This window comes from Ursus americanus, chromosome 19 (genome assembly GCF_024610735.1).
Source record: "Ursus americanus isolate L20-20 chromosome 19, mUrsAme1.1.p, whole genome shotgun sequence".
Taxonomy (NCBI): Eukaryota; Metazoa; Chordata; class Mammalia; order Carnivora; family Ursidae; genus Ursus; species Ursus americanus.
In genome coordinates this window covers 39,520,067-39,542,407 of record NC_142145.1, presented here as the reverse complement: position 1 = coordinate 39,542,407, position 22,341 = coordinate 39,520,067, and the positions used below count along the sequence as shown (strand labels likewise).

At 37.8% G+C, this 22,341-nt stretch overlaps 1 protein-coding gene across 3 annotated transcripts in view; it reads right to left on the bottom strand.

Annotated features, from left to right (window-relative positions):
• The window catches only part of DSC1 (desmocollin 1), a 325,511-nt gene that overhangs the window by 10,710 nt on the left and 292,460 nt on the right, over positions 1–22,341 (bottom strand). For 2 of the 3 annotated variants that reach the window (XM_087869901.1, XM_087869902.1), the window contains exons 5-14: positions 16,295–16,379; positions 14,876–15,078; positions 13,570–13,689; positions 12,581–12,736; positions 6,696–6,840; positions 5,265–5,431; positions 4,676–4,810; positions 3,102–3,287; positions 1,231–1,490; positions 1,005–1,147 (exon numbers count right to left, since the gene is read on the bottom strand). In XM_087869901.1, coding sequence (XP_087726027.1) covers positions 1,005–1,147; positions 1,231–1,490; positions 3,102–3,287; positions 4,676–4,810; positions 5,265–5,431; positions 6,696–6,840; positions 12,581–12,736; positions 13,570–13,689; positions 14,876–15,078; positions 16,295–16,379 — 1,600 coding nt within the window. Of the gene's footprint in view, positions 1–1,004; positions 1,148–1,230; positions 1,491–3,101; positions 3,288–4,675; positions 4,811–5,264; positions 5,432–6,695; positions 6,841–12,580; positions 12,737–13,569; positions 13,690–14,875; positions 15,079–16,294; positions 16,380–19,583; positions 19,811–22,341 lie in introns of those variants that run through there. The other variant, XM_045781942.2, reaches the window with a different exon arrangement.

The window sequence follows — 22,341 nt, the reverse complement described above, 5'->3', positions numbered from 1 at the left end:
TTGTGGTTCTTGTATGATTGCAATGTGTCCTAACCATCAGGAACTTCGGGTGGGGGGAAGGTTTATTACTTACAAGTCCTGGAGATTATGTGGCACTCCTGGGGCCACATGGCGAGACTGTGGGGGTCAGGGGAAAAAAAAAGCAAGCCTGGGATACTGCTTTTATTGGGGTCAAGAGTGGGGCCTGAGGGTTTCTCAAGCTCACTCTTTACTGGTGAATTTAAAACATATGAGCAGAAATTTAAAGTGCTTGGAAATGAAAAAACAACAGCCCCAGGGGTCAGTTACTGAAATCAAGCAAGATCTTTAAGATAAAGGAGCCTGGGCTGGTAGGGCTATTGTGATGTGATCGTTCTCTAGTCTGCTGGGCAACATTTATTCCAGACAGCCATCTTTGAAAAGGATGTCTTAGCAATCAAAGCTTAAGTCAGGCAGGCACTTGCATTACATCAAGCAAAACTGTCAGGGCACACGCTACAATGGTCCACATTCAAAAATGGTGTACTGCGAGGAGTGTACGTTCAAAAGGATTTGGAAATTACTACTTTATGACATTTGAAGGACATTTCTTCGCAAGGTAAGTTCTAGAATTAACCTTGGAGAAGGACTGCAAACCATGGCAAAAGACTTAAGAGTCATGGTTTGACCATTTCTTAGGAAATAGGATAAATGTTCTATTCCCCGTTAAGAAAGGCTCAGAACAGACCTACCTTGAACCCAACTGTTTTAGGAGCTAAACCCTTTCAGCAAGTTCAAACCATAATCATCCAAGTATGTACTCCTGAAAACAATGGGGATCTAGGAGGATGCTACCCCGTCTTTGGCCGTTCGTCCTCTCCTAGTTTTGCATTACTGATGCACTGGAGCTGACATTGGGTAGTCTCCACTAAATTGAGCCATCAATGCAAATCTGTTTTGCATTAAATTTTGATATGAAAATAAACAAAATTCACCCCAAGATTTCCTTAAAAATATATCCTCTATTTCTAGAAAATTGCACTCACCTGTATCCATGGCAACCACGGAAACATTGTATTGGTCGTTTTTTACAAATTTTGATTCTCTATCTAGCACTTTTATAGTTCTCAAGTCACCAGTGTGTTCATTGATTTCAAACCAGTTATCTTCATCTCCTATCTTCTTATACCTAGTGTTTAGAAATCAAATGTCAATGCTCCAACCAAAGAGTGGACATAATCTCAAAATATGTCATTTTGAAGAATACCTTACCTTAAGCCTTCTCCACTGCGTGTTTCTGGATCCAACGCTTTGTATCCGTGCAATTCTTGCCCAGGTTGGAGGCCATCTCTACTCTGAACAACTTTTACTGGCGGTTGGCATTCAGGACCCTCATCACTGTCTTTAATTTTAACAGTGACAGTTGTAGTGCACATAGTAGGAGTTTTTGAATTTGCTGCTTTAGTGAATTGTGCTTCATTAAGGACACCGATTTGCAAAACAACCTGGCGGTTGACTTCATAGTTCAATGGCTGTTCAGTAAACATACGTTAATCAGTCAATTTGTAACACTACCTACAAAAGACAACTACGATTCCAAGTTTTAGCACAAAAAGGAATATTGTTTTTGTGTATAAAATGTTACCCAAAGCAGGTGCTAATATAGTAAAGACTAATAGTTGACCTCCTATAATGATAAACACTATCAAATGCAAAATTGTTGACGACTCAACCAATTTTTCTTCTCACTTTTCTTCGGGAAGGTCTTGCCTTCATTTTTTTTCATTACAAGTTTAAATATTAATAGAAATACAGAATACGTGTTTGGATAAATCCAAACTCATCAAATGGGATAATAGTGATGACTAAACAACAGAAGTATATAAAGAGTATAAAAAGTATATAAAATCATTAGACCACTAGGACCCGAGATTTGGCTATCATGGAGCAGTTACTCTGAGTGTATGTGTAAAAATTATAGTGATACTATTCAGTAACATCTTTTGGAAGCACATTATATTTAGGGTTTTTTAAAAAAAAATTATCATATTTAAGGTTGTATAGCTCCTAATCAAAGTACTCAGTCCTGAAGAATAAGAAAGAATCTTGAAACAATGGTTAAACAATCAGAGACTAAAATCCATCAAGATTACAAAAAAAGGAAAGCAAGAGAAAGAAACCTGGACCCCCCCCCCCCCAAAGAAAACCCCCAAGCAATCAGAAAGAAACAAACAAAAAACACTGGGAAGAAAAAGAAAAAGAGAGTAAGTGAGAGAAAGAATAAGCAATATAATAATTTAAAGGGCATTTTCTAAAAATCTTCGGAGGAAAGTACAACTTGTGCATGTAGTTTCTAACAAAATACACTGTCCCTAAGAAAGTAATCAGGGAAAATATGTCAGAGGTTAGTAAGGGCAATGCGTAGAAGGACTCAGAAATGAACCAGGTGTATCTATAGCTATACCACCCTGAATATGCCTGATCTCTTCTGATCTCAGAAGCTAAGCAGGGTCAGGCCTGGTTAGTACTTGGAAGGGAGAAAGGAACTAGATTTAGTGTATCATTCTGGGTGCTAGTAATTGCGACTGAATTTTTAAAATCCCAAAGTGCTGGCTACCTCAAATATAGGAGGATTAATGGGAACAGCTGCTGAATATTTAATAAAGAGTCTGCCTTATACATCATAGAGAAGTAAAAGTATAATGTGAGCAAGAAGGCAATTGTAAAGGCAAGAGGTTTGATTTCCAGTAGTGATTCTTCCATTTCTCTCTTCCTTGTGTTCCATAAAATAAGGGACAAGTGGGTGTCTAAGACTCCTTCCAAGACTAATATTTGATTGCTAATACAATATTTCTCTGCCTTCGTTTTCCCCATGTAGAGAGAACAATGTGTTTTGTGCCTTCAATGCCTATCTTCTAAGAAAAAAATACGAGGGTAAAATAACAATAATAATAATAATAAAAACATTTAAGTAAACCAATGTAAATCATTTCAGCATTGCGTGGCAATTCTCTAGTCATATACATATAGGAATTACTATGGAGATACATAGTACATAGGATATAGATATTTGGGTACCAATGCCCAAGTGTACATTAGTATTTTTTAAAGTATTGTTTGATCGTTTCGTTGTTGTTGTTTACCTTGACAACACACAAGACTCCTTCATTTGTATTGGGGTCTGTGCTAATTTTGAAGTTTCCATTTTCATTTCCCTGTAGGATCTTGTAGACAGCCTTTGAGTGAGGAGTGTTTGGCAAGTCCTGGTCACGTACTGCCATTCGTAAAATCTCGACGTCAATTCTGTTTTCTTCTACTTCTGTAAAATACTAAAACAATTGCCTCTTGTTATTATAAATTCATAGCTTTAACAACATGATTTTCTACATTTAAAGAAAAAGAAAATAAAGTGATATGGGAACATGCAATCATAAATTGGAAAGAATTTACAAATTTCACGCACAGATTATCTTCCCTCACTAAAATGCTTTTTCAACTCTTACCCATTCTTCAAAGACTAATTCATTTCTTAACTTCTAAACTTCTCTGAAATCACTCAAGCCCTCATATTTGTCTCTATTCTGCATCTCCTCAAAATTTATAGGCTATGGCCCCTTTTATATTAACCTATTAAGCCTTCAATATTTATAGATAATTATAACCTACATTGATTTCTTATTATTACTAGATGACTTGTTACTATGCCAATTTTTATTTTTAATTTACTTCTGATTCCCTAGCAAACATTTTAAAGAAAAAATTTTTCTGGTTTTGAGAAATTAAATCACATTTTTTCCTCTTCTTCCCCCCCAAAAGAAATACAGTTACAGAAGCATATTATATTAACAGATTAAAAAAAGTCGTAAATCAGAATCTTCTAGAAATGTAAAATGAATTCATAGAAGAATGATAACCTCATAGCCACTGGAGCACAAGAGATCTTGATCCTAATCCCAGGTTTTCCTCTTACATGGTCTGTATGTATGAGATCGTAAGCAAGTTACTTAACTGACTTTTCATTTTCTCAAATCAACTATGGGATAAACATATCCTTACAAGTTGTAGGGATTCATATAAAACATTGTATGAATGTGCCTATCACTGGAGGTTTTCTCTTCTTTAACTTGTACTCTGGTATAGATTGATGAAAAAATGATTACTTACTAAAAGTTCAGGAAAGAAGAGCCATTTCCTGGAAGTACCATCCTATATATATTTCTTGTATTGTGTACTTCCTAAGGGAAAGTTCACTCATACATGATGCTTGGAGAATTTACATATAGATAATGGGAGGGCCACACTGTACTTACTGATGTCCCAGCAAAGCAGAGGATATAAATCTAGTCTCTTTTCCGTCTTAGGAAGTTGAAGTGCAAAGGATACCAGAGAGAGCAGGCCTCTTTTCCTGCACTCTACAAAATAAATTTAAATCCAAGGCATCCAATAATAGAACTTGGCGTCTGAGAAAATGGTGAATACATGAACAACAGCAAGGGCTAAGAAGCCCTTAGACAGCCAAGAGAGTAGTTTTTTCCCTAGCATTTAGAAATAACTGGTCCTTCAATTATTTTTACAGAGATCATATTTTTTTGCATGTTATCTGTAAGTGGCAGCTCTTAAGACCGAATTATGCAATCTCACAGAACTACCAAATTTCTCGTGTGTTTTTTTGAAAAAGTAAATGAACCTAGATAAATGAATACAAAGATATACTCACAGAAGTTTGAGTAAAATATGGTGGATTGTCATTTTCATCCTCTAGTGAAATAGTAATTGTTCCTGTATTAAATAAACCAAAAGGTTGGCCCCCCATATCTCGCACTTCCATTACTAACTTGTATGTATCACAATGCTGGAAAAAAAAAGAAAGAAGAAGGTATATTGATGAACACTTCTATTTCTTATAACTTGCAATTCTCATAGCCATTGCATAGGCTCTGATTATTTTACATTCCTTTTTGATTTTTTTTTTTTTACAAAAAAAAAAAAAAGGCCACCTCAAATATAAATACAGAACAAGAGATTGGCTAGTTGGTATAATAGAAACCTGATAGGTCTAACATAATATTTCAAAATGTAAAGCTGTTTCACATCCACACATCACATCAGGTCAATGATCTTAAGTAAGAACTTGTCTAACCTTGTACCTTCCCCAAATCTCTGTAGAGACAAAGGAAGTATCCAGAGAAGCCCTCAGCACATCCTGTATGGAAGCAAGCTTGGAGAGGTGGCCAAACTCCTCTGGGAGTTCATTATCGGTTTAAATATAGTTTAGTGAGTCTAAAATTAATCAATCAGTTCATTACCTCTCTATCCAGTAAAGGTGTAGTTGTGGTGATGACGCCTGTATCCGGATGTATGGAGAAGTGCTTCGGGTGATCTGGGATTTGCTGTAAGATTTTATATTTCAGGCGAGTGTGTAGAGTGCCAGGTTCGTCTAGGTCTATGGCCGTCACTTGTCCCACTGAAGTTCCTGTTCAGAGAAATCCCATATTGTCAACGACTTAAAAGAGCACTATAATTGAATTACAAACAAACAAGGTATGGTTATAGCATATTCTCCCCAAAATGACAATTATTGATTTTACAAACAAGTGCAGTGTCTTAAATGCTCTCCCAAATTCCAAACTCCAAACTCCCCTCACTTGGAAACTTCAATTATGTGGGTATTCTGAAAAATATGATCTATATTCCACATGTCTGAGAACATCCACCCCACCTTTGGTAAGAGTGGTTCTCAAATTCTTCCCCCCAACCCACCACCCAGTCCACAGACCATTTTTGGATGGGACCTTCTCTGCATGTCTTGTTTCTTTTATAGGCCGACTTGATAATCTTAGTTAGAGGAATACCACAGCTTTGAATACGGTAACAAAGTTTTATACCTTGATATTTTAATAAATGTGCTGAATTGTTAATATATGCAAGTAATTATTAATATATGTAAGACAAACACTGTGTAGCAGTCTGAGTATCATTTGGACAAGCTTTACAGCCCAGAAATCTGAGTATGAGAAATGTTACTTTAGCAAACCACTAACTATGAAAAAACAATGTTAAACATGCATACATACATAACGATGAGAGAATGGAGGAGGCATTTCCTGTAACTTTTTTATTTTTAAAATAAACTGGATAATCTTCTGCCCACTGATGTGCTTAGGTCACAATCCTGGCTGCCTATGACATCAAACCAGTTTAATTTTTTTAAATTTGTTTGGAAAATATGCCAAGGAAATGTGTGTGTGTGTGTGTGTGTGTGTGTGTGTGTATGTATGTATGTATATATATATATATATAAATATATATATATATGGTTATAAGTCAGATAAACATTTCCATTTGTTGATATATTTTGGGGTCCTTGAAAATGTATTGAAACTTTGTAAAGATTCAAATTATTTATTGCTTTATAAATGCATCTGTGGCACCTATGTACATGGTCAAAATAGAAAATATGAATAGCAATTGCCTGTCGCACATTCATATGCACTGTGGCTTAATCTAACAAAGTTGGTAACTTCATGTATCAGCTGCCTTGTACATGTGCACAGCAAAAATGAGCACAAAAAGGTTTGCTTTTGAAGAGTACACGATCTTCGAAGATTACAAAGTTTTATATAGAAGATCCTCGACATGCAAGCATTTTTAAATGTTTTTGCATACTTGTGTTTAAAACATTACTGAGGAATTGAATCGAAGCAAAAATTGAGTGTTTTCCTGAGACGTGAACTTACCAGTTCGACAATTTTCAGGCACACTAAAGACAGTCACTTTGTTTTCAAAATACGGAGCATTATCGTTATCGTCTTCAACTTTGAACAGCAAGGGGAGTGGATACTCCGGGGCATAACCGTCTGCCGTTGTGGCATAGGCGTAGAGCTGAAAGGTAGGCAAACACTGTCAGCTTGTTCTCCAATGACACCTTATGCACAAAATTAAGCCTAGCAGTTGGGGAAAGACATAACGTTTAAAAAGTCATCCACAAAAGAATATGCAACTAAGAACTTGTGCGACGGAAAACACACCAGCACAGTGGATGTGACGTATGGTTTCAATCCTCCTGCAGCGTCCGCAGGATTCTCCCACCAAGGACAATGCACCCCAGGTAATGAGGCTACTCCGTTCTCTGAATTAACCTCATGCCCTTCTGCTTGTTAGAATGTATGTAAGTTTCCCCCAGTTATGCTAATAGCAAGTATTTTATTAAAGTTTATAAAAAATATGATTCCAGGGGCGCCTGGGTGGCACAGCGGTTGAGCGTCTGCCTTCGGCTCAGGGCGTGATCCCGGCGTTATGGGATCGAGCCCCACATCAGGCTCCTCCACTATGAGCCTGCTTCTTCCTCTCCCACTCCCCCTGCTTGTGTTCCCTCTCTCGCTGGCTGCCTCTATCTCTGTCAAATAAATAAATAAAATCTTTAAAAAAAATATGATTCCATTTAGTTACAGATTTGCATATATGTATAAATAGATATCAACTATCTTCAGTGATTCAATTACAAATTCTTTTCTCTATTTACCTGCATGTTCTCATTTTTCTATCATAAACATATTTCCTGAGCAATAAAAGTGCCAATAAAATCATATACACGTTCCAAATTCCATCTCAAAATGATCTATCTTGGTTCCAAAGGCCAGGATTTAGTCTTTTTCTTTCAAAGACCATCAATTTATTTTTGCACTCTTCTTTTGCGGTTTATCACCCCCACCAGCAGCACTGTGGTTTTCATCACCACCATCCTATCCGGATGTCACACTATCAGCCTTCCTACCAATCTCTTCCTTTCCCCTCAGATTTTGCATGAAATTTTCTTTCTTTAAACTGCTGCCATTTTGAGATTTTTAGCTACAGAAAACTATGAAATTGGTTTACGTCTCTATAAGATGATAATTGTCCTCAGGGATGAAACCTGAGACATTCTGATAATTGTATGCCGAAGCTCCTAACACAGTGCCCAGGTTGGTAATTCTTCAATAAATAGCTTTGTGCACTCAATTCCACCCATCTTTACTTTTTGAAAGACAAACTAGCCCTTAAATTGGTCCTTTGTAAAAAAATTATCATAAACATTCTCCATAGAATCATTTGTAAGGAATTCTTCTACTTCATCATGTTGGCCTTCAAATACCTCCCTATCTAAGTCCATCCTGCTGTAATTTACACAATTTCTTGCTAGTGCTTCTCTTTGTCAGAAATGAAGATCATCTTGTTCCCACCATACAATCATACAATCACTTGTAGTTTGAAATAATAGTGGTTCCTGATGTTTAACAACAAGTAAATGTCATTATCTCACATTCCACGGATTCAGATGTGGTGATTTTGTTTCAGGTACTATTTTGGGTACACGGTTTTATTTATTTATTTATTTGTTTGTTTGTTTATTTATTTATTTATACTAATAATGAGCTAAATATCTCCAAAATAAATCAAAATTGAAATCATTATTGTAGAAAGGATAATCTAAACTAGGAATATAACTAAACTTTAAAGAATAGCCTAGCTTCCTAGGAGAATCCATTTATGTGCCTGTAATAGAGGAACTAATTATAAATATTTTCTTATTTAGTCATTAAAGTAAACTCAAGAATAGTACTGGTTTTACAATAGAGTTCACATTATTTTATACTGAGAGCAATAATCATATACTTGATTATTATTATAAGAAGTATATAGAGTATTATACTTAAAATTAGTCATATTTTTAGCTGAGTTAGGAGAGTATTATTTAAATTTCATGTGCATTTTTGATATATTGTTTCTCCCTTGAATTCTTCTGTAGCTTGAAGAATCTCATATCTTTTAGCCCTTTCCCACTGCAATTTGCTGAATATTTTTTTGTTTTTTTAATCTTTGGGAAGATGGGAACAGTTGCCAACAGGAGTGGGAACTTGAGTTTGACCTTGTAAAGAAAGATATGCAGTGTAGACTGGGCAGGGGTAGGGGAGAGCAGCAAAGCTGAGTGGGTACAGAATGTTATTAGCAATATACATATAAAGACAATGGATGGACCAGTGTGGCTGAAAAAGAAACATATGTTGCAAGATAATAAGGCTCTGGTTGGATGGGAAAGGGACTAGGCTGAAACCAATTTTTCCCCACGTATTTACAAAAATACAGAGTCTCCTCAACACTCAAAGAGAAACACGTTTGCAAATGTTTTCTTTCATAGAATAGCCTGGAATTATTGAAGAAAATCCTCTTCTTATACAACTATTCTTTGAAAAGCTTGGATAAAACGGACTTATACACATCCCTGAAAGATTAGATGAATTTAATGGTTTAAGACAAACTCCTCACATTGCAATAATGGTGTGACTCATTCAGAAAAATACTTACAAACCAAGATTAAATAATCTAACATGGGGCAAGAGAGAGAACAGGAGCACAAGGAGGATGTGTATTGAATTAGACCCATGACAACCTGTACCAATAATCAATGAAATAAAATTATTTCAAGTAACAATAATTGAGTAATACATAACATTTATATAGGTTAGATAAATGCAAAAAATTAAGAAATCCCATCAAAATCCTGTTTTGAGGACCAAATCCTAGAGCATGTGTATTGTGTGACCTACTGGTAGAATATTTTTTAAAAGCTGTATGGTTTACATATTGATTTTACCAATATTTAATATGAGTATTTAATGTTTGCAACAGCTCTGAGGTAGATAAGACTATTAATAGCCCATAAGACAGAGAAGGAAACAGATTCATGAAGGTTGACCTATCCAAGGCTAAAAGAAAAAGAGGCAGATAATGAAGATCTACTAATTTCCAGAGAAATAAGCTTTCCAATATAAAGCTAGTAAGTGGAATTGATTTGATAGAAAAGCAAAGAGGTATTATTTTAATTTACACCTCTGTGTTGACAGAGAAACCTTCCATTCTCTATTGCCTCAAGTGATTTCATGTTTCATCATGTTTACTGCTGGCTGTTATACATCCCTTTATGAATCTTACTAATTTGCAGGTGGTATTTCTTAGTATCAATTCAGTCTTAACTACGTTAATGGGAACTAGAGAAACATGGGTAATTCTGACATAAAAATTATCCAGAAGCCCAGTGTTAAGCATAAATTCCAAACGATTTTATTCCTTTTGTCCTTTAAAAGATGTTAAATAAATAGCAAAGTAACTTAAAAAAAAAAAAGTAATCTCTACATCCAACATGGGGCTTGAACTCACAATCCTGAGATCAAGTGTCACATGCTCTACCAACTTGAGCCAGACTCCAACATAACTTATTTTTATTTTTTTTAAGATTTATTATTTATTTTAGAGAGAGAACGTGGGGAAGGGCAGAAGGAGAGGGAGAGAGAGTCTTAAGCCAATTCCGTGCTGAGCACAGAGCCCCAGGCGGGCACGATCACCACCCTGAGATCACAACCGAGCCAAAAACCGAGAGTAGGTCACTTCACTGACTGTGACACCCACGCACCTCCCCCCACCCTTTTTAAATAAAACTATTCTCTCCTCCTTTTCTCCGGCAATGATCCAGTGAGAAGCAGCTGATGACTGTGAAATTCAAGAACAGGATGTTATCGGCAGAGTAAGAAATGAAAGGTACACTGCACAGCGGAATAGGCAGCTTATTATTTCTCCTTGGGAGTGACTACTAGGGTTAGAACTTTTCTTACTATAATGGATCCATAAAAGGGGCAGAGGGACACCTGGGTGGCTCAGTCCATTAAGCGTGTGCCTTCAGCTCAGGTCCTGATCCCAGTGTCTTGGGATCAAGTCCCACTTCGGGCTACTTGCTCAGAAGGGAGTCTGCTTCTCCCTCTGCCTGCCACTTGCCCTGTTTGTGCTCTCTCTCTCTCTGACAAATAAGTAAATAAAATCTTTAAAAAGATGGGGGCAGAGAATGTACATACTTACACACACACACCTATATCTATAGATTTATCAACTTTTTATTTGGTTTCTTGATAGACCAAAATGCTTGCAATCATGCTTAGCATACCTCTCCTATTAGAGTCTATGTAATCTATTTCTTAAAGTAATACTTTGATATTATTATGAATAAAGTATGTCTATTCAGAGAATTTGGGTGGGAGCATAAAATTATAAAGAAAATATGTCATTCTAATCCAACCATTCAATTTAATTATGAAATCCCTAAAGTGGGACATTTATGTTGTTCTAAAAATTTCACCAGCTTATCCAGTGCTCTGACATCCTTAGGATGGGGTCTGCACTCCCCCTCCCCCCATGAGCATTCATTTCTTTCATGGCTGCCTTTGTGTGGCTACCAGTTCCTGCTTATCTTTCAGATACCTGCTAAGATGTTACTTCCTGGACTGCTCAAGTATGAGATAACTTTTCCCTTATATGGACTCCTTTAACAAAGAGTTCTTCCATTCTACTCATAATTCAAGAATCCAAGCGCTTAAACAATTCAACTCACCATCTCCCTGAAACTCACTGTGAATTTCTCCTATATGTCAGGTTAGACCTCAGAACACTAAGGAGATATGTGAAGTTTGAAAGAGAAAAAAGAAAGGATTTAATTTTCAAAAGAGCTAGAATTTTTCTTTGGGTCAAATTAGAGTAAAAGGAACTGGTAAACTTATTCTGGATTGCTAAAGAAATAAAATGATACCCATGGTTCTCATGGCTGGACAATCAGAGAGAAGAAAAGAAGCAAAATATTATTTAAGAGGTGAAAGCAGTGAAACTCAGTCTTAGGAAATGCTTAGAATTACGTTGGGTGACTTCAAATTTTCAATTGCTGGGGCCCCATCCCAGAACAATTATTTATTTTTTTTTTAATTTTTTTTTTATAATGATTTTTTATGTTAGTCACCATACAGTACATCCCCGGTTTCCGATGTAAGGCTCGATGATTCATTAGTTGTGTATAACACCCAGTGCACCATGCAATACGTGCCCTCCTTACTACCCATCACCGGCCTATCCCATTCCGCCAGCCCCCTCCCCTCTGTAGCCCTCAGTTTGTTTCTCATAGTCCATAGTCCATCCCAGAACAATTAAATCAGAATTTCTGGGAAGCGACCCAAGCATCAATATTTTTTCAAAAGTTCTCATGTGATTTATAATGTACAGTCAGGTTGAGAATAATTGAAACCTGCTGTTATAGGGAACTACAAACTCAAGAAAATTCACTGCTGTTGTCCCAGGGTTCTACAGATCAAAGCCTGTCCTTTAAAATTGTGTCGTTATATTTTATATGGCTTTTCTCCCCTTTTCTTCCCTTATGATACCCATTATCTTTCATCATCAATTGCACTAATAGAAAATTGAAGTTTAGGGGTGCCTGGGTGGCACAGCGGTTAAGTGTCTGCCTTCGGCTCAGGGCGTGATCCCGGCGTTATGGGATCGAGCCCTACATCAGGCTCCTCTGCTAGGGGCCTGCTTCTTCCTCTCCCACTCCCCCTGCTTGTGTTCCCTCTCTCGCTGGCTGTCTCTATCTCTGTCAAATAAATAAATAATAAAATCTTAAAAAAAAAAAAAAGAAAATTGAAGTTTACATTATACCTTAACAATTTTTAAAGTATTAAATGAAATAATTCTTCTAATATGTAAATAAGCAGCATTGAAAATATAAAGACAGTAACTAAAAAGATAATGCTTAAGAATCCAATAATCTTACTGGAAACTGTTCATATTGCTCGCGGTCTATGCTTCGTGTACAAAAGATATCCCCCGTGTCCTTATCTATGTAGAACAAATTGAAGGGCTCCTTGTCCACTCCTGGTCCACTTATGGAGTAAAAGATGGTGTAATTCTGCGCAGCATCAGACTGGACCTGTAACATTAAGTGACGATTCAGTAAAAGAACAGATATGCTATGGTAAATACCTTCTACCTAACCGGTTGTGACGCTTTAATTTTTATCACTTGCTCTTTCCCAGTCACCTATTCTTTATTCCCCTTGCTTACTTACCCATCATCCCTCATATTTTTCAGCTTGTATTCATATTCTGCAGTGTGCAAAGCCACAAACTGGATCATCTATTTATCCAAAATTCTTTTGAATTCTCTGCATATGAATGGAAAATGTGGGAGCTGGGCATACCTTCACAATTCCAATTCACTTAATTCTTATTTCTATATAAAGGACAGTAACAATTTCCGTGGTTTCGAGTTATTTGGAATGGAAACGGTTCTGATTTTAAAAAGTAAAAATAATGTAACCTTCCACCCACAATTAATTCATAATTTCAAAGCTGGCCTATTCTTACACTCCAACTAGCTGGCAGTGACATCACCTTTTTGGTAAACAAAAATACCGGTCTTTTTTTGCAAGAAGTGTTAATTGAGGGGACAACTGAATTATGCAAAATCTGTAGGCACGTCCTCTGTCCAAGAATGCTGAAGTCTGGTAGTGTAGTCGGGAGAACCCGGATATCGATTTAAGAGCATCAGAAACTCAAAATATGAAACTTGTTTCTAAATGCTGAATAGGATTTCGGGAGAAAAGTGACAAAACACACTGTATTTTTTTTTTTTCTAGTTCTGATGAATGGATGATCCTTATTAGCACAAACAGGTTAAAGCCCTGATTCCATTCAAACGTACAGTTTTAAAAGTAAACAAGCAAAACCTCTACTATATTAAGTCAAATGAGGTAAAATATACCTGCTGAACATGTTGTGGAAATGGACCTAATGAGTTCTCCATTAGCGAACAGGGAATAGGGGCCCATCGTCTCTTGCTGCGTTTGAGAACAGTGTCTCTGGTGTGTCTCTTCTCGGGCGCCTGCATGGGAGAGATGAAGAAATACAGCCCCGCCTCTCGTCAGGAGCTGTGATTTTCACATGTACATCAACATGAAGAAAATAAGTAAGGGTTGTACATCACCATATCACAGGTAATACCCAAACCATTTCTGTTTTTTATTAAGATACATACACAAACACATAAGAACCAGTTTCATTTGATTTAACCAGTTAATCAACCAGAACTTTGTAGGGCATTGCTGAGAGATGCCATCTTGAGAAGTATAAACCCCCTAAACAGAGATAATCCATCAACAAATATCTAAAAACCGAGTTTATTCCACTAGGCGTGGAACAACCAATATTTATTAAAACACTGGCACCAGTACAAAGCATTTGTATAACTATGCAAAGACAGAGGTCAGCATTCGTTCAAGTATATTTAATTTTATGTGATGTGGAAACTCTACAATATGAAATAATGTTTTATAAGCCTTCTCCTAAATTTATAATACGTGTAATGCATATTAAAGTGCAAAGCGTATTCTAAATTTGGTGAAGAATTCTTATAATCTAAAGAAATTTAGCCGGGGCAGTCTCTCATAAATTAAATTACTTATTAAAAAATTATTCCACAAGACTTAAACTTCATTGTGCAGAATTTGCTTAAAGTGAGATTTATGTGAATTTCAGTAACCTCTCCCTTCCCACTCCTTGGTCACTAGCACTCACGGCAGAAAATGAGCCTAGAGCCAGAACATTCCAACCAGTCCTGTGGACTGGCTATACTTCATTCTTGGAAGAGAGGGACCCTGGTGGCATTTTTCTATTAAGATGGGAGTAAGCTTTAGACAATCTCTTTAAAGTGACTGAAACCCACAGTCACTTGGGAGAAAGCCACGCAGGGTGGAGTGCCACACCTCTGACCTGAATCAGTTTTCACTGAGTTTTAGACCCACCCCTGCCTGTTCTTCACAGTTGGTTCTGCTAATTGCCACACCTCAAACCACTATCTGAAACCTTTGATATTCTGACCTTGCTCTCTGGCTGCAGAGCTGTTCATTTTTACACCATTTTGTAGATAGCTCTACCACTCCTCGGAATGGTCTAGTCTTTACACAGGTTGATTAGAAGTGGAATAAGCAGACAAGTGAGCGTTCAGGAACAATGATTTTAGCGTGGAAGGAAATCTATGAATGAAGAACTCTCATAAGCAGATTGTATACCTTCTTTCCTCTCACATCCAGTACAATTTCTATCTTTTTCTGTGCCTGGCTCTGGCTGTCTGAAGGAAAAATGGAAAAGCTCTTCCTTTCAGAAGACAAAATGAGGTTGTGTGTTGTGTAAATGGAGCCATCTTCTAGAATCCTGAAGTCAGGATCACTGGACAGGATCAGGCTGGCAGACGGGAAGCATTCCTTCAGATTCACTACAGGGAAGACATTAACAGTAATTTGTAAAATAAAACAGGAACAGAACAAGTTTTACAGGAATGACAACTGACAGTGAGTCCATGAGAAACAGAAAGAGGGAGGTTACCCTTGCCCCTTGTTAAGTACCTCCTATTATAAAATTGAGGGGCCACGGAAATTAAATAAATAAATGGAGTCATTGTTTCCATTCTTTTCATCATAAATTAATTTGTGAAGAGATATAAAATATTTTCTTTGGGTCCCTGGATTTATTGTTTCCACTTTAACTCTTACTTATGGGTTTGTACGTATCCATACAAATTTATCATTTTATATGTAGTGTAAATTTATGGTATCAGTAGACTTGGAACACGTTTGCAACAATCTTTGATAACGAAAACTATCTTGCAAAAAGTAAGAAAACTGACCTCTCCTTAAGTAATACTTAGTATATAACGGGGTTGTTATCAAAATATTGCTTTTACAGATTCCTATTTAACATATTTAGCATATTTGTTATGTGTCTATGGAGTATAGGTTGCATTATCTTTTAAGTGTTTTTAGAAGATATAAAGCAATGGATTAATCTAAAACTTCAAAGCACTGGGCAACAAGATGTCTGTCTGGGAACGGATACCACTTCAGTATTCAAGGTGTAAACTTAAGGCCAAGAAAAAAACCTGTTAAAAGGAATGTGACCCTTGGACTCAGAGCAACCAACCCACGCTTTAGGAATGGCTGTGGTAGTAAGACTCCTGGAAACTGTATTTGACTTTCCCAAGCTATTCCGTGTGACAAATCACATACATTCTTGGGGGGGGGGGATCCTTGTTCATTATAGTCAACCTCAAGCACAAATATTATTTGGGGGCATTTAAATTTTAACACATCTGTTTTCTATCTAATCAATTAAAGAGCATTGGCTTTGGAATTTGGGCAGCAGATTACTTGATATGAATTAAAATATGATTCTGGTTTTTGCACCTTCATTCGTGTGAACCGAGCTAATTTAGCCCTTTGATGTTTGTTAATTTTTCTGGCAAGAAAAGTATACAACTAACTTGGTACTTTCATTGTTTCTAACCACTACCAAAACACGAGCGGTCCATCTTTCATTTTATGTTAATTTTAATGCCAAGGAGCGATTACAGGGCTTTATCCCAAACTTTACAAGAGCAGCCTGAAGCTAAATGCAGCAGTTAACACTATGAAATTCTTAATACCGTTTCTCACCTTTGCCTACAAGTGTTTCAGCCTGAAGATGAGAAGGAACTTGAAGAGAAATTTTCTGACAAGCATCGCAAGAGAATATTAAAACCTCAAGAAAAAAAAAAAGAAAAAAATCAGGAATTATATTTGATCACAGACTTACACGTTACAGTTTTGTCTTATTGATAAAAATGTCAATTTCAGAAACAAATTTACCTTCTAGACCTTCAATATTTTTCATATTCATTTCATTTTAAAAACTTATTTCTTTCATTCTAGAGAGAGAGAGAAGGTGGCGGTGTGGAGGGACTGAAGGAGAGGGAGAGAATCTCAGGCAGACTCCATGCCTGATGCCCGATGTCTTGAGCCTGAGATCAGGACCCCAGCCGACACCAAGAGTGCAGTGGTCAACAGACTGTACCACCCAGGCTCCCCCTTATTCATTTTAAAAGGGAAAAGCAAATGAAGTGGCTTTAGGGGCACCACAGTCATTTAGTATTAATGAAAAATTAAAATGAACAGTAGTTCTTAGAACCCAAATCATATGGTACCATTTAAAAGAAATGGGTTATAAACAATTGATTTTACGTAGAGATTGTCATCTCTAAGCCCATTCATAAATGTCACTCTGATTTCTTAGCATGAAGAAAGTACTTAACTTTGGAATTTAATGATCACATATTTGTATGCAAATCATCATTGCCACAGCCCCACACAATTTGAGGTTATAGTTGATTAAGGCTAGAAACCATGAGGATTTTTTTTTTAACCTTGTAAAGAAGAACACCCACAAATCTTCACTCATCTCAGATCACTCCTGGGACTGGTTTGGCATAAACTTGAAAGAATGATCTCAAATAAAAAAACTAGTCTACAAAGTAATATAATTCAAAATATAGAGAGTAGCCTTCAACAGGTTAAAGATCAGTAACTAAATTCAAGACACAGCTATTGTTCTCGAAAGCTAGGTAGTTAAAGGAAAGAAGATAGATTATCTGGGGGAAAAAGTTATTAGCTTAAAAGTGTTGACAGGTTCGAAACACAGTTTGCTTCTTTTTCTTGGCATTTTGTATTTATTTGCTTCCTTTCTGTTTATCAAAATGACTGCTTTTTGATTATTTAAATATAAGGTAGAGCAGAGCTAGATTTCCCAGAAGCAGGTCAATTTTATGATTAATGTTTCTGAGGACGTATTTCTAGAGTTATGGGACCTATTATCTGGGAGAAAGAGAGGGCATCATTGTTCATACTCAGAGTGCGTACTTCATTTCTGACTCAATTCAATTCCATTAACCATATTGTATCAGCCTATTTAAATAGTTTGTAATTTTACAAAAACTCTGTCATGTGGGTAATACCAAAAATTGGAATTTAAAAAGTCAATTTGTGGGGCGCCTGGGTGGCACGGCGGTTAAGCGTCTGCCTTCAGCTCAGGGCGTGATCCCGGCGTTATGGGATCGAGCCCCACATCAGGCTCCTCCGCTATGAGCCTGCTTCTTCCTCTCCCACTCCCCCTGCTTGTGTTCCTTCTCTTGCTGGCTGTCTCTATCTCTGTTAAATAAATAAATAAAATCTTTAAAAAAAAAAAAAGTCAATTTGTACTCACTTTAATTAATTAATTACATTTATTTTTTTTAGCCTCCCTGTCATATTTTCACAACTCCCCCACATTTCCCTTCCTGGAATGTAGCATAAGCCTAATCATATAGTCATGAAATGCTCTTTCTGTTTCCAGGGCTCTTTTCCAATAGCCTGTAAGTTACTGAAGGGGAAAAACTACACCTGTCTTGTTCTCCTTTAGAAACTCAGTGCTCAGCACATAGTAGGTACTTAGCAAATAGCTGCAGAATGAATTTGATGGAATTGTATTCAGTTTAATTCAAACGACCACTTTTTAAAACATCAGACATTCTTGTCTTTTTAATATACTCATTCCTAATGCCAGGGAATAAACTAAATTATATCCCAAGAACTTTCTGAACATGAAGAGTTCTATCAGTAATGATCTAAATATATGAAGAGTATTTTGTAAATGACAAAATATATATACATAGGCGCACATCTGTGTGTGTATGTATATATATGTGTGTGTGTGTGCGTGTGTGTGTACAGACATATATCTAACCTATATACACACACACATTACTCTCCTAGGGTATAGCCACATTCCCACTCCCACACCGATCTTCTTTCCTTCCCGCCCTAGGACCCCCACTTCTTTGCTTCTGCCTCTGTTCGCAGAGCCAATGGAGGTCTCCAGGAGTACTGTTCCAGTTTTCAAGTTAAATTAGCAGCTTAATGATTTAGAGAGAGGTGGGGTCAGACATCCTTTTAGCTATTATGGGGGTTAAGGATGGATGGGCAAGGGATGAACCAAAGGATGCTGGACACAGAGACCAGAAGCAAAAGAAATCTGGACCAATCCCTCAGAAATCTTTCACTGCACTTTACCATATTAATTTAAGGTGGTCTCTGAGGTTGTTGTTGTTTCCCCCCCCCAAGCAGTTACAGAATGAGAATGGGACCATCAACCCTGCATCATATATTTATGTGGAGAAAATGTTTACCCCCATACAGTTAAATCTTTAAATTCTGAAAATATAATTTGAAGCTAAAGTATTTTGCCAAAATGGAGAGGGAAAAAAGGGAATGCCCAGCTCAGAAATGCCAGGTGGAGATATGGGACAAGTCCCCTCTCCCTCATCCCCACCAAAGAAAAACAACGCCTGAGTACACACGTACAAAGTTCTGAAAAACCTAAGTGGAAACCAGCTGAATAGAATTTTTTCAATGATGGTCACATTTTTCTTTATTGCTTTTTTCAAGTTAAACCCCTAGCTCAAGCTAGGGGTTCTGCTCTTCTCTTAGCTCCTGGTGGGTAAAACGAAAGTCCTGGATAATTTGCATCTTCACCCAGACTCCTTTTCCTCTTCTTGTAGCTCAGTGGAACTAAGCATGTAAGCTTATTTAATGACTCCTAGCAAAAGCAAACCTCAGAACTTCTGGGCCAAATGCCCGAGGAATGAATTCATTCCACTAATCCTTAGGAAAACATCACAGCAAGACAACAGGGGATTCCCTCGAAAAACTTCAATGTCCTTGCAGTGGGCAGGTGAAGAACAAACCAAACACCTGCCATCCCAGGTCACAGGTCTCTCAACTCTTCCTTGAATTTTCCTCCACTCTGTTTTTGTTTTACCAGTCTATCTTCTCTGCCTTCCACTGCCACCCCTATTCTCTTTCAAGCCCAAACTGGACGGAGGAAGCATGTAGCGGCATGCTTAAATTCCCTAATCTTTTGGTTGTTACTCACCAGGAGACAGAAAAGGAGCTGGTTACAGAAGATGCTCCCTGGGGTAGCAGAGGCCAGAGCCATCAGAAGTGGTCCCAATGGTCAGGGATGGTGGCTGGATGATAGGGCAGCTTGGGAGGCACAGGGTGGCTTAAGCAGATTCCCAATGGCTGGCACGTGTGCAGGGTCTGCTGCGGCCACCTTGGCGCATCTGAGCTGGGTTTGGAGGAGAGTCAGGAGGCAAGTGACAAAAGACAGGAGAAGGAGCAGCAGGAGAATTGCTTTCCTCCTATTTCCAGGTCAGTCCTCCTCCTTCCAATTCAATAACCTCTGAATGTGAAGAGGTTTTCCTACAAGTGGGGAGGGTGGGGTACGAAACACCCCAAAACCCAGTCACTAGCTCCTCCTCATGGCTTTCAAAATTTCTCCTGCCACTTGACACATAGGCAGAAGCAAGAGGGAACACCCTCCATCTTCCCCCCTCCTCCTTTTCCCCCCCAGGTGGATGCTCCCCAGTTATTACCCACTCCCACGTCCTCCCCTCCTTCTTGGCCGTATTAACCTATCTTGCCCCTGGGTGCAAACAGAAATGGTGCACAAACTCCGTACAAGGAAGTGATGTCTCCTCAGCTGCCGTTTTGGCAAATCAGGGGCCATATGCATGTGCAATCACAGCCATCAGAAGTTATCTCCCCATCTAAGCGTTTAGGTGTTGTCTGCCACAGACAGCTCTGGAGCTCCTCCCTCCCTGCAGAGGGAACAGCGGCCACCTAGCCGTGCTCACTCCGTGTCATCGGCTGGCCACTGTGGTTTGGTCTCCTAGGTATCACAAAGAACTTAGCAGAGTGCATATAGACCTCATAAAAGAAAATAAAGAAATAGCCAGGATGTAATTTTTTTATGGCATTCTTTTTGGTACTTGTGAAGCAATATATATATTTTTTCCCCTGAGTATCATTATTTGAGAACAACTATGATATGAGATGAACGCTCTTTCAAATCACTCCATTCATCCTAATTACCGGTACATCACATGCGGGCTATCCTAGCCTAAAAGTACCATATTCCGTCCAGTTTAGTTTTTTAAACACTAATGACACTTGCAAGGAGGACTGCAGCATCATATCTCCCATCACGACTCAGTGAGTTGAGTATCGATGGCCCCCGTCAGCAGTGATGGATGTTAGGAAAGGAGGGTAAATATTTTCAAATGGTAATTGTTTCATTTGGCCTATAAAGAAGGAACTAAAATTCGTATTTCCGGAACCACTGCGAAAAATCAGGAACCACGGCAGGCATTTCAGAGAATCCTCCCAGACAGCCCAGCGAGAGCTCCTTGTAGATGATGGAACCACGAGAAAGTATGTGATCATCCTTTGCCAACTGACCTATTTCAATGATAAATATAGACCCATATGTTGAAAAGGAGCAGAAAGTGATCAGGTGCGGGACGCCCAGGTGGCTCAGTCAGTTAAGCATCTGCCTTCGGCTCACATCATGACTTCAGGGTCCTATGACTGAGTCCCGGGTCAGGCTCCCTGCTCAGCGGGGAGCCTGCTTCTTCCTCTGCCTGCCACTCCCCCTGCTTGTGTGTGCGGGCTTGCGCACTCGCTCTCTCTTTCTCTCTCTGACAAATAAATTAATAAAACCTTAGAAAGAAAGAAAGAAAGAAAGAGAGAAAGGAAGAAAGAAAGACGAAAGAAAGAAAGAAAGAAAGAAAGAAAGAAAGAAAGAAAGAAAGAAAGAAAGAAAGAAAGAAAGAAAGAAAAGAAAAGAAAGAAAAGAGACCAGGCATGTAAGAATTCAGCCTGGCTGGATAAGCCAGGATGGGACTAGTAAAATGTATTCAGAAGCAGTTATAACGTAACACCTCTTAAGAACAGCCCATCATTCTGGAATACTGTGAGCACCTGGCCTCTTTTGTGAGAGTCATTCTATATCAAGTAAAATGGTTGCTAAACCATTTACATTATGAATTTTTATACATGAAATTACTCTTCCTGCTCTTGTTACTGACATTTCTACCTCGTGTTTAACTGAAAAGTAAAGGCACAGCCTAATACCCGTGCTGCTCAGAAAGGAAGGATGAAAGATTTTCTTTTGGTTATTTGACAGTGAGAGAAATTCCTTTCCTGCATATAAATGTGGAAATAGTAATATAACTGCTTCTTTGCACATAGAGGCTGGGAAGATTTGGGAAATAAAAGACCAGGGAACAACAACTAAAGATATCTTGTAGTATTTTATTGCCAAAGGTATAGCTACCGATAAATATATTCTGTGTTTGCTCAGAAAGTAAAGTCACTTTAATTAGATATCTTCATATTTGATACTTTGGGAGAAAAGAAAAGAATGGAAATATAGAAATAGGAATAATTACCTGAGTGTATATGTGCAGATCCAAGCGTAATTCTGTCTGTGTATGTTTCTGCCTGATTATCTAGGTGTATATTTAAATATGGGTATATCTAAATATATTTATAATACTACCGATTATTCAGAAAAAGCCCTATTTTATTTTCATTTTTACGTGTATGTTAGTTGTATTTTGTTTTAATCTATGTCTAAATTACCAGCATAACTGAATGATTGATGGTGTAGTACAGTGGTTAAAAGTTTAGATTCTTCAGATTAAGAGTTTAGACTCTGTAGCTAGATTACTGGGCTTCAACTCCTGGCTTTACTACTTACTAGCAATATGCCATTAGGCAAGTTACTTAACCCTTCTGCACCTCAGACTCTTCATCTATAAAATGGGGATAATAATAGCTGCTAATTT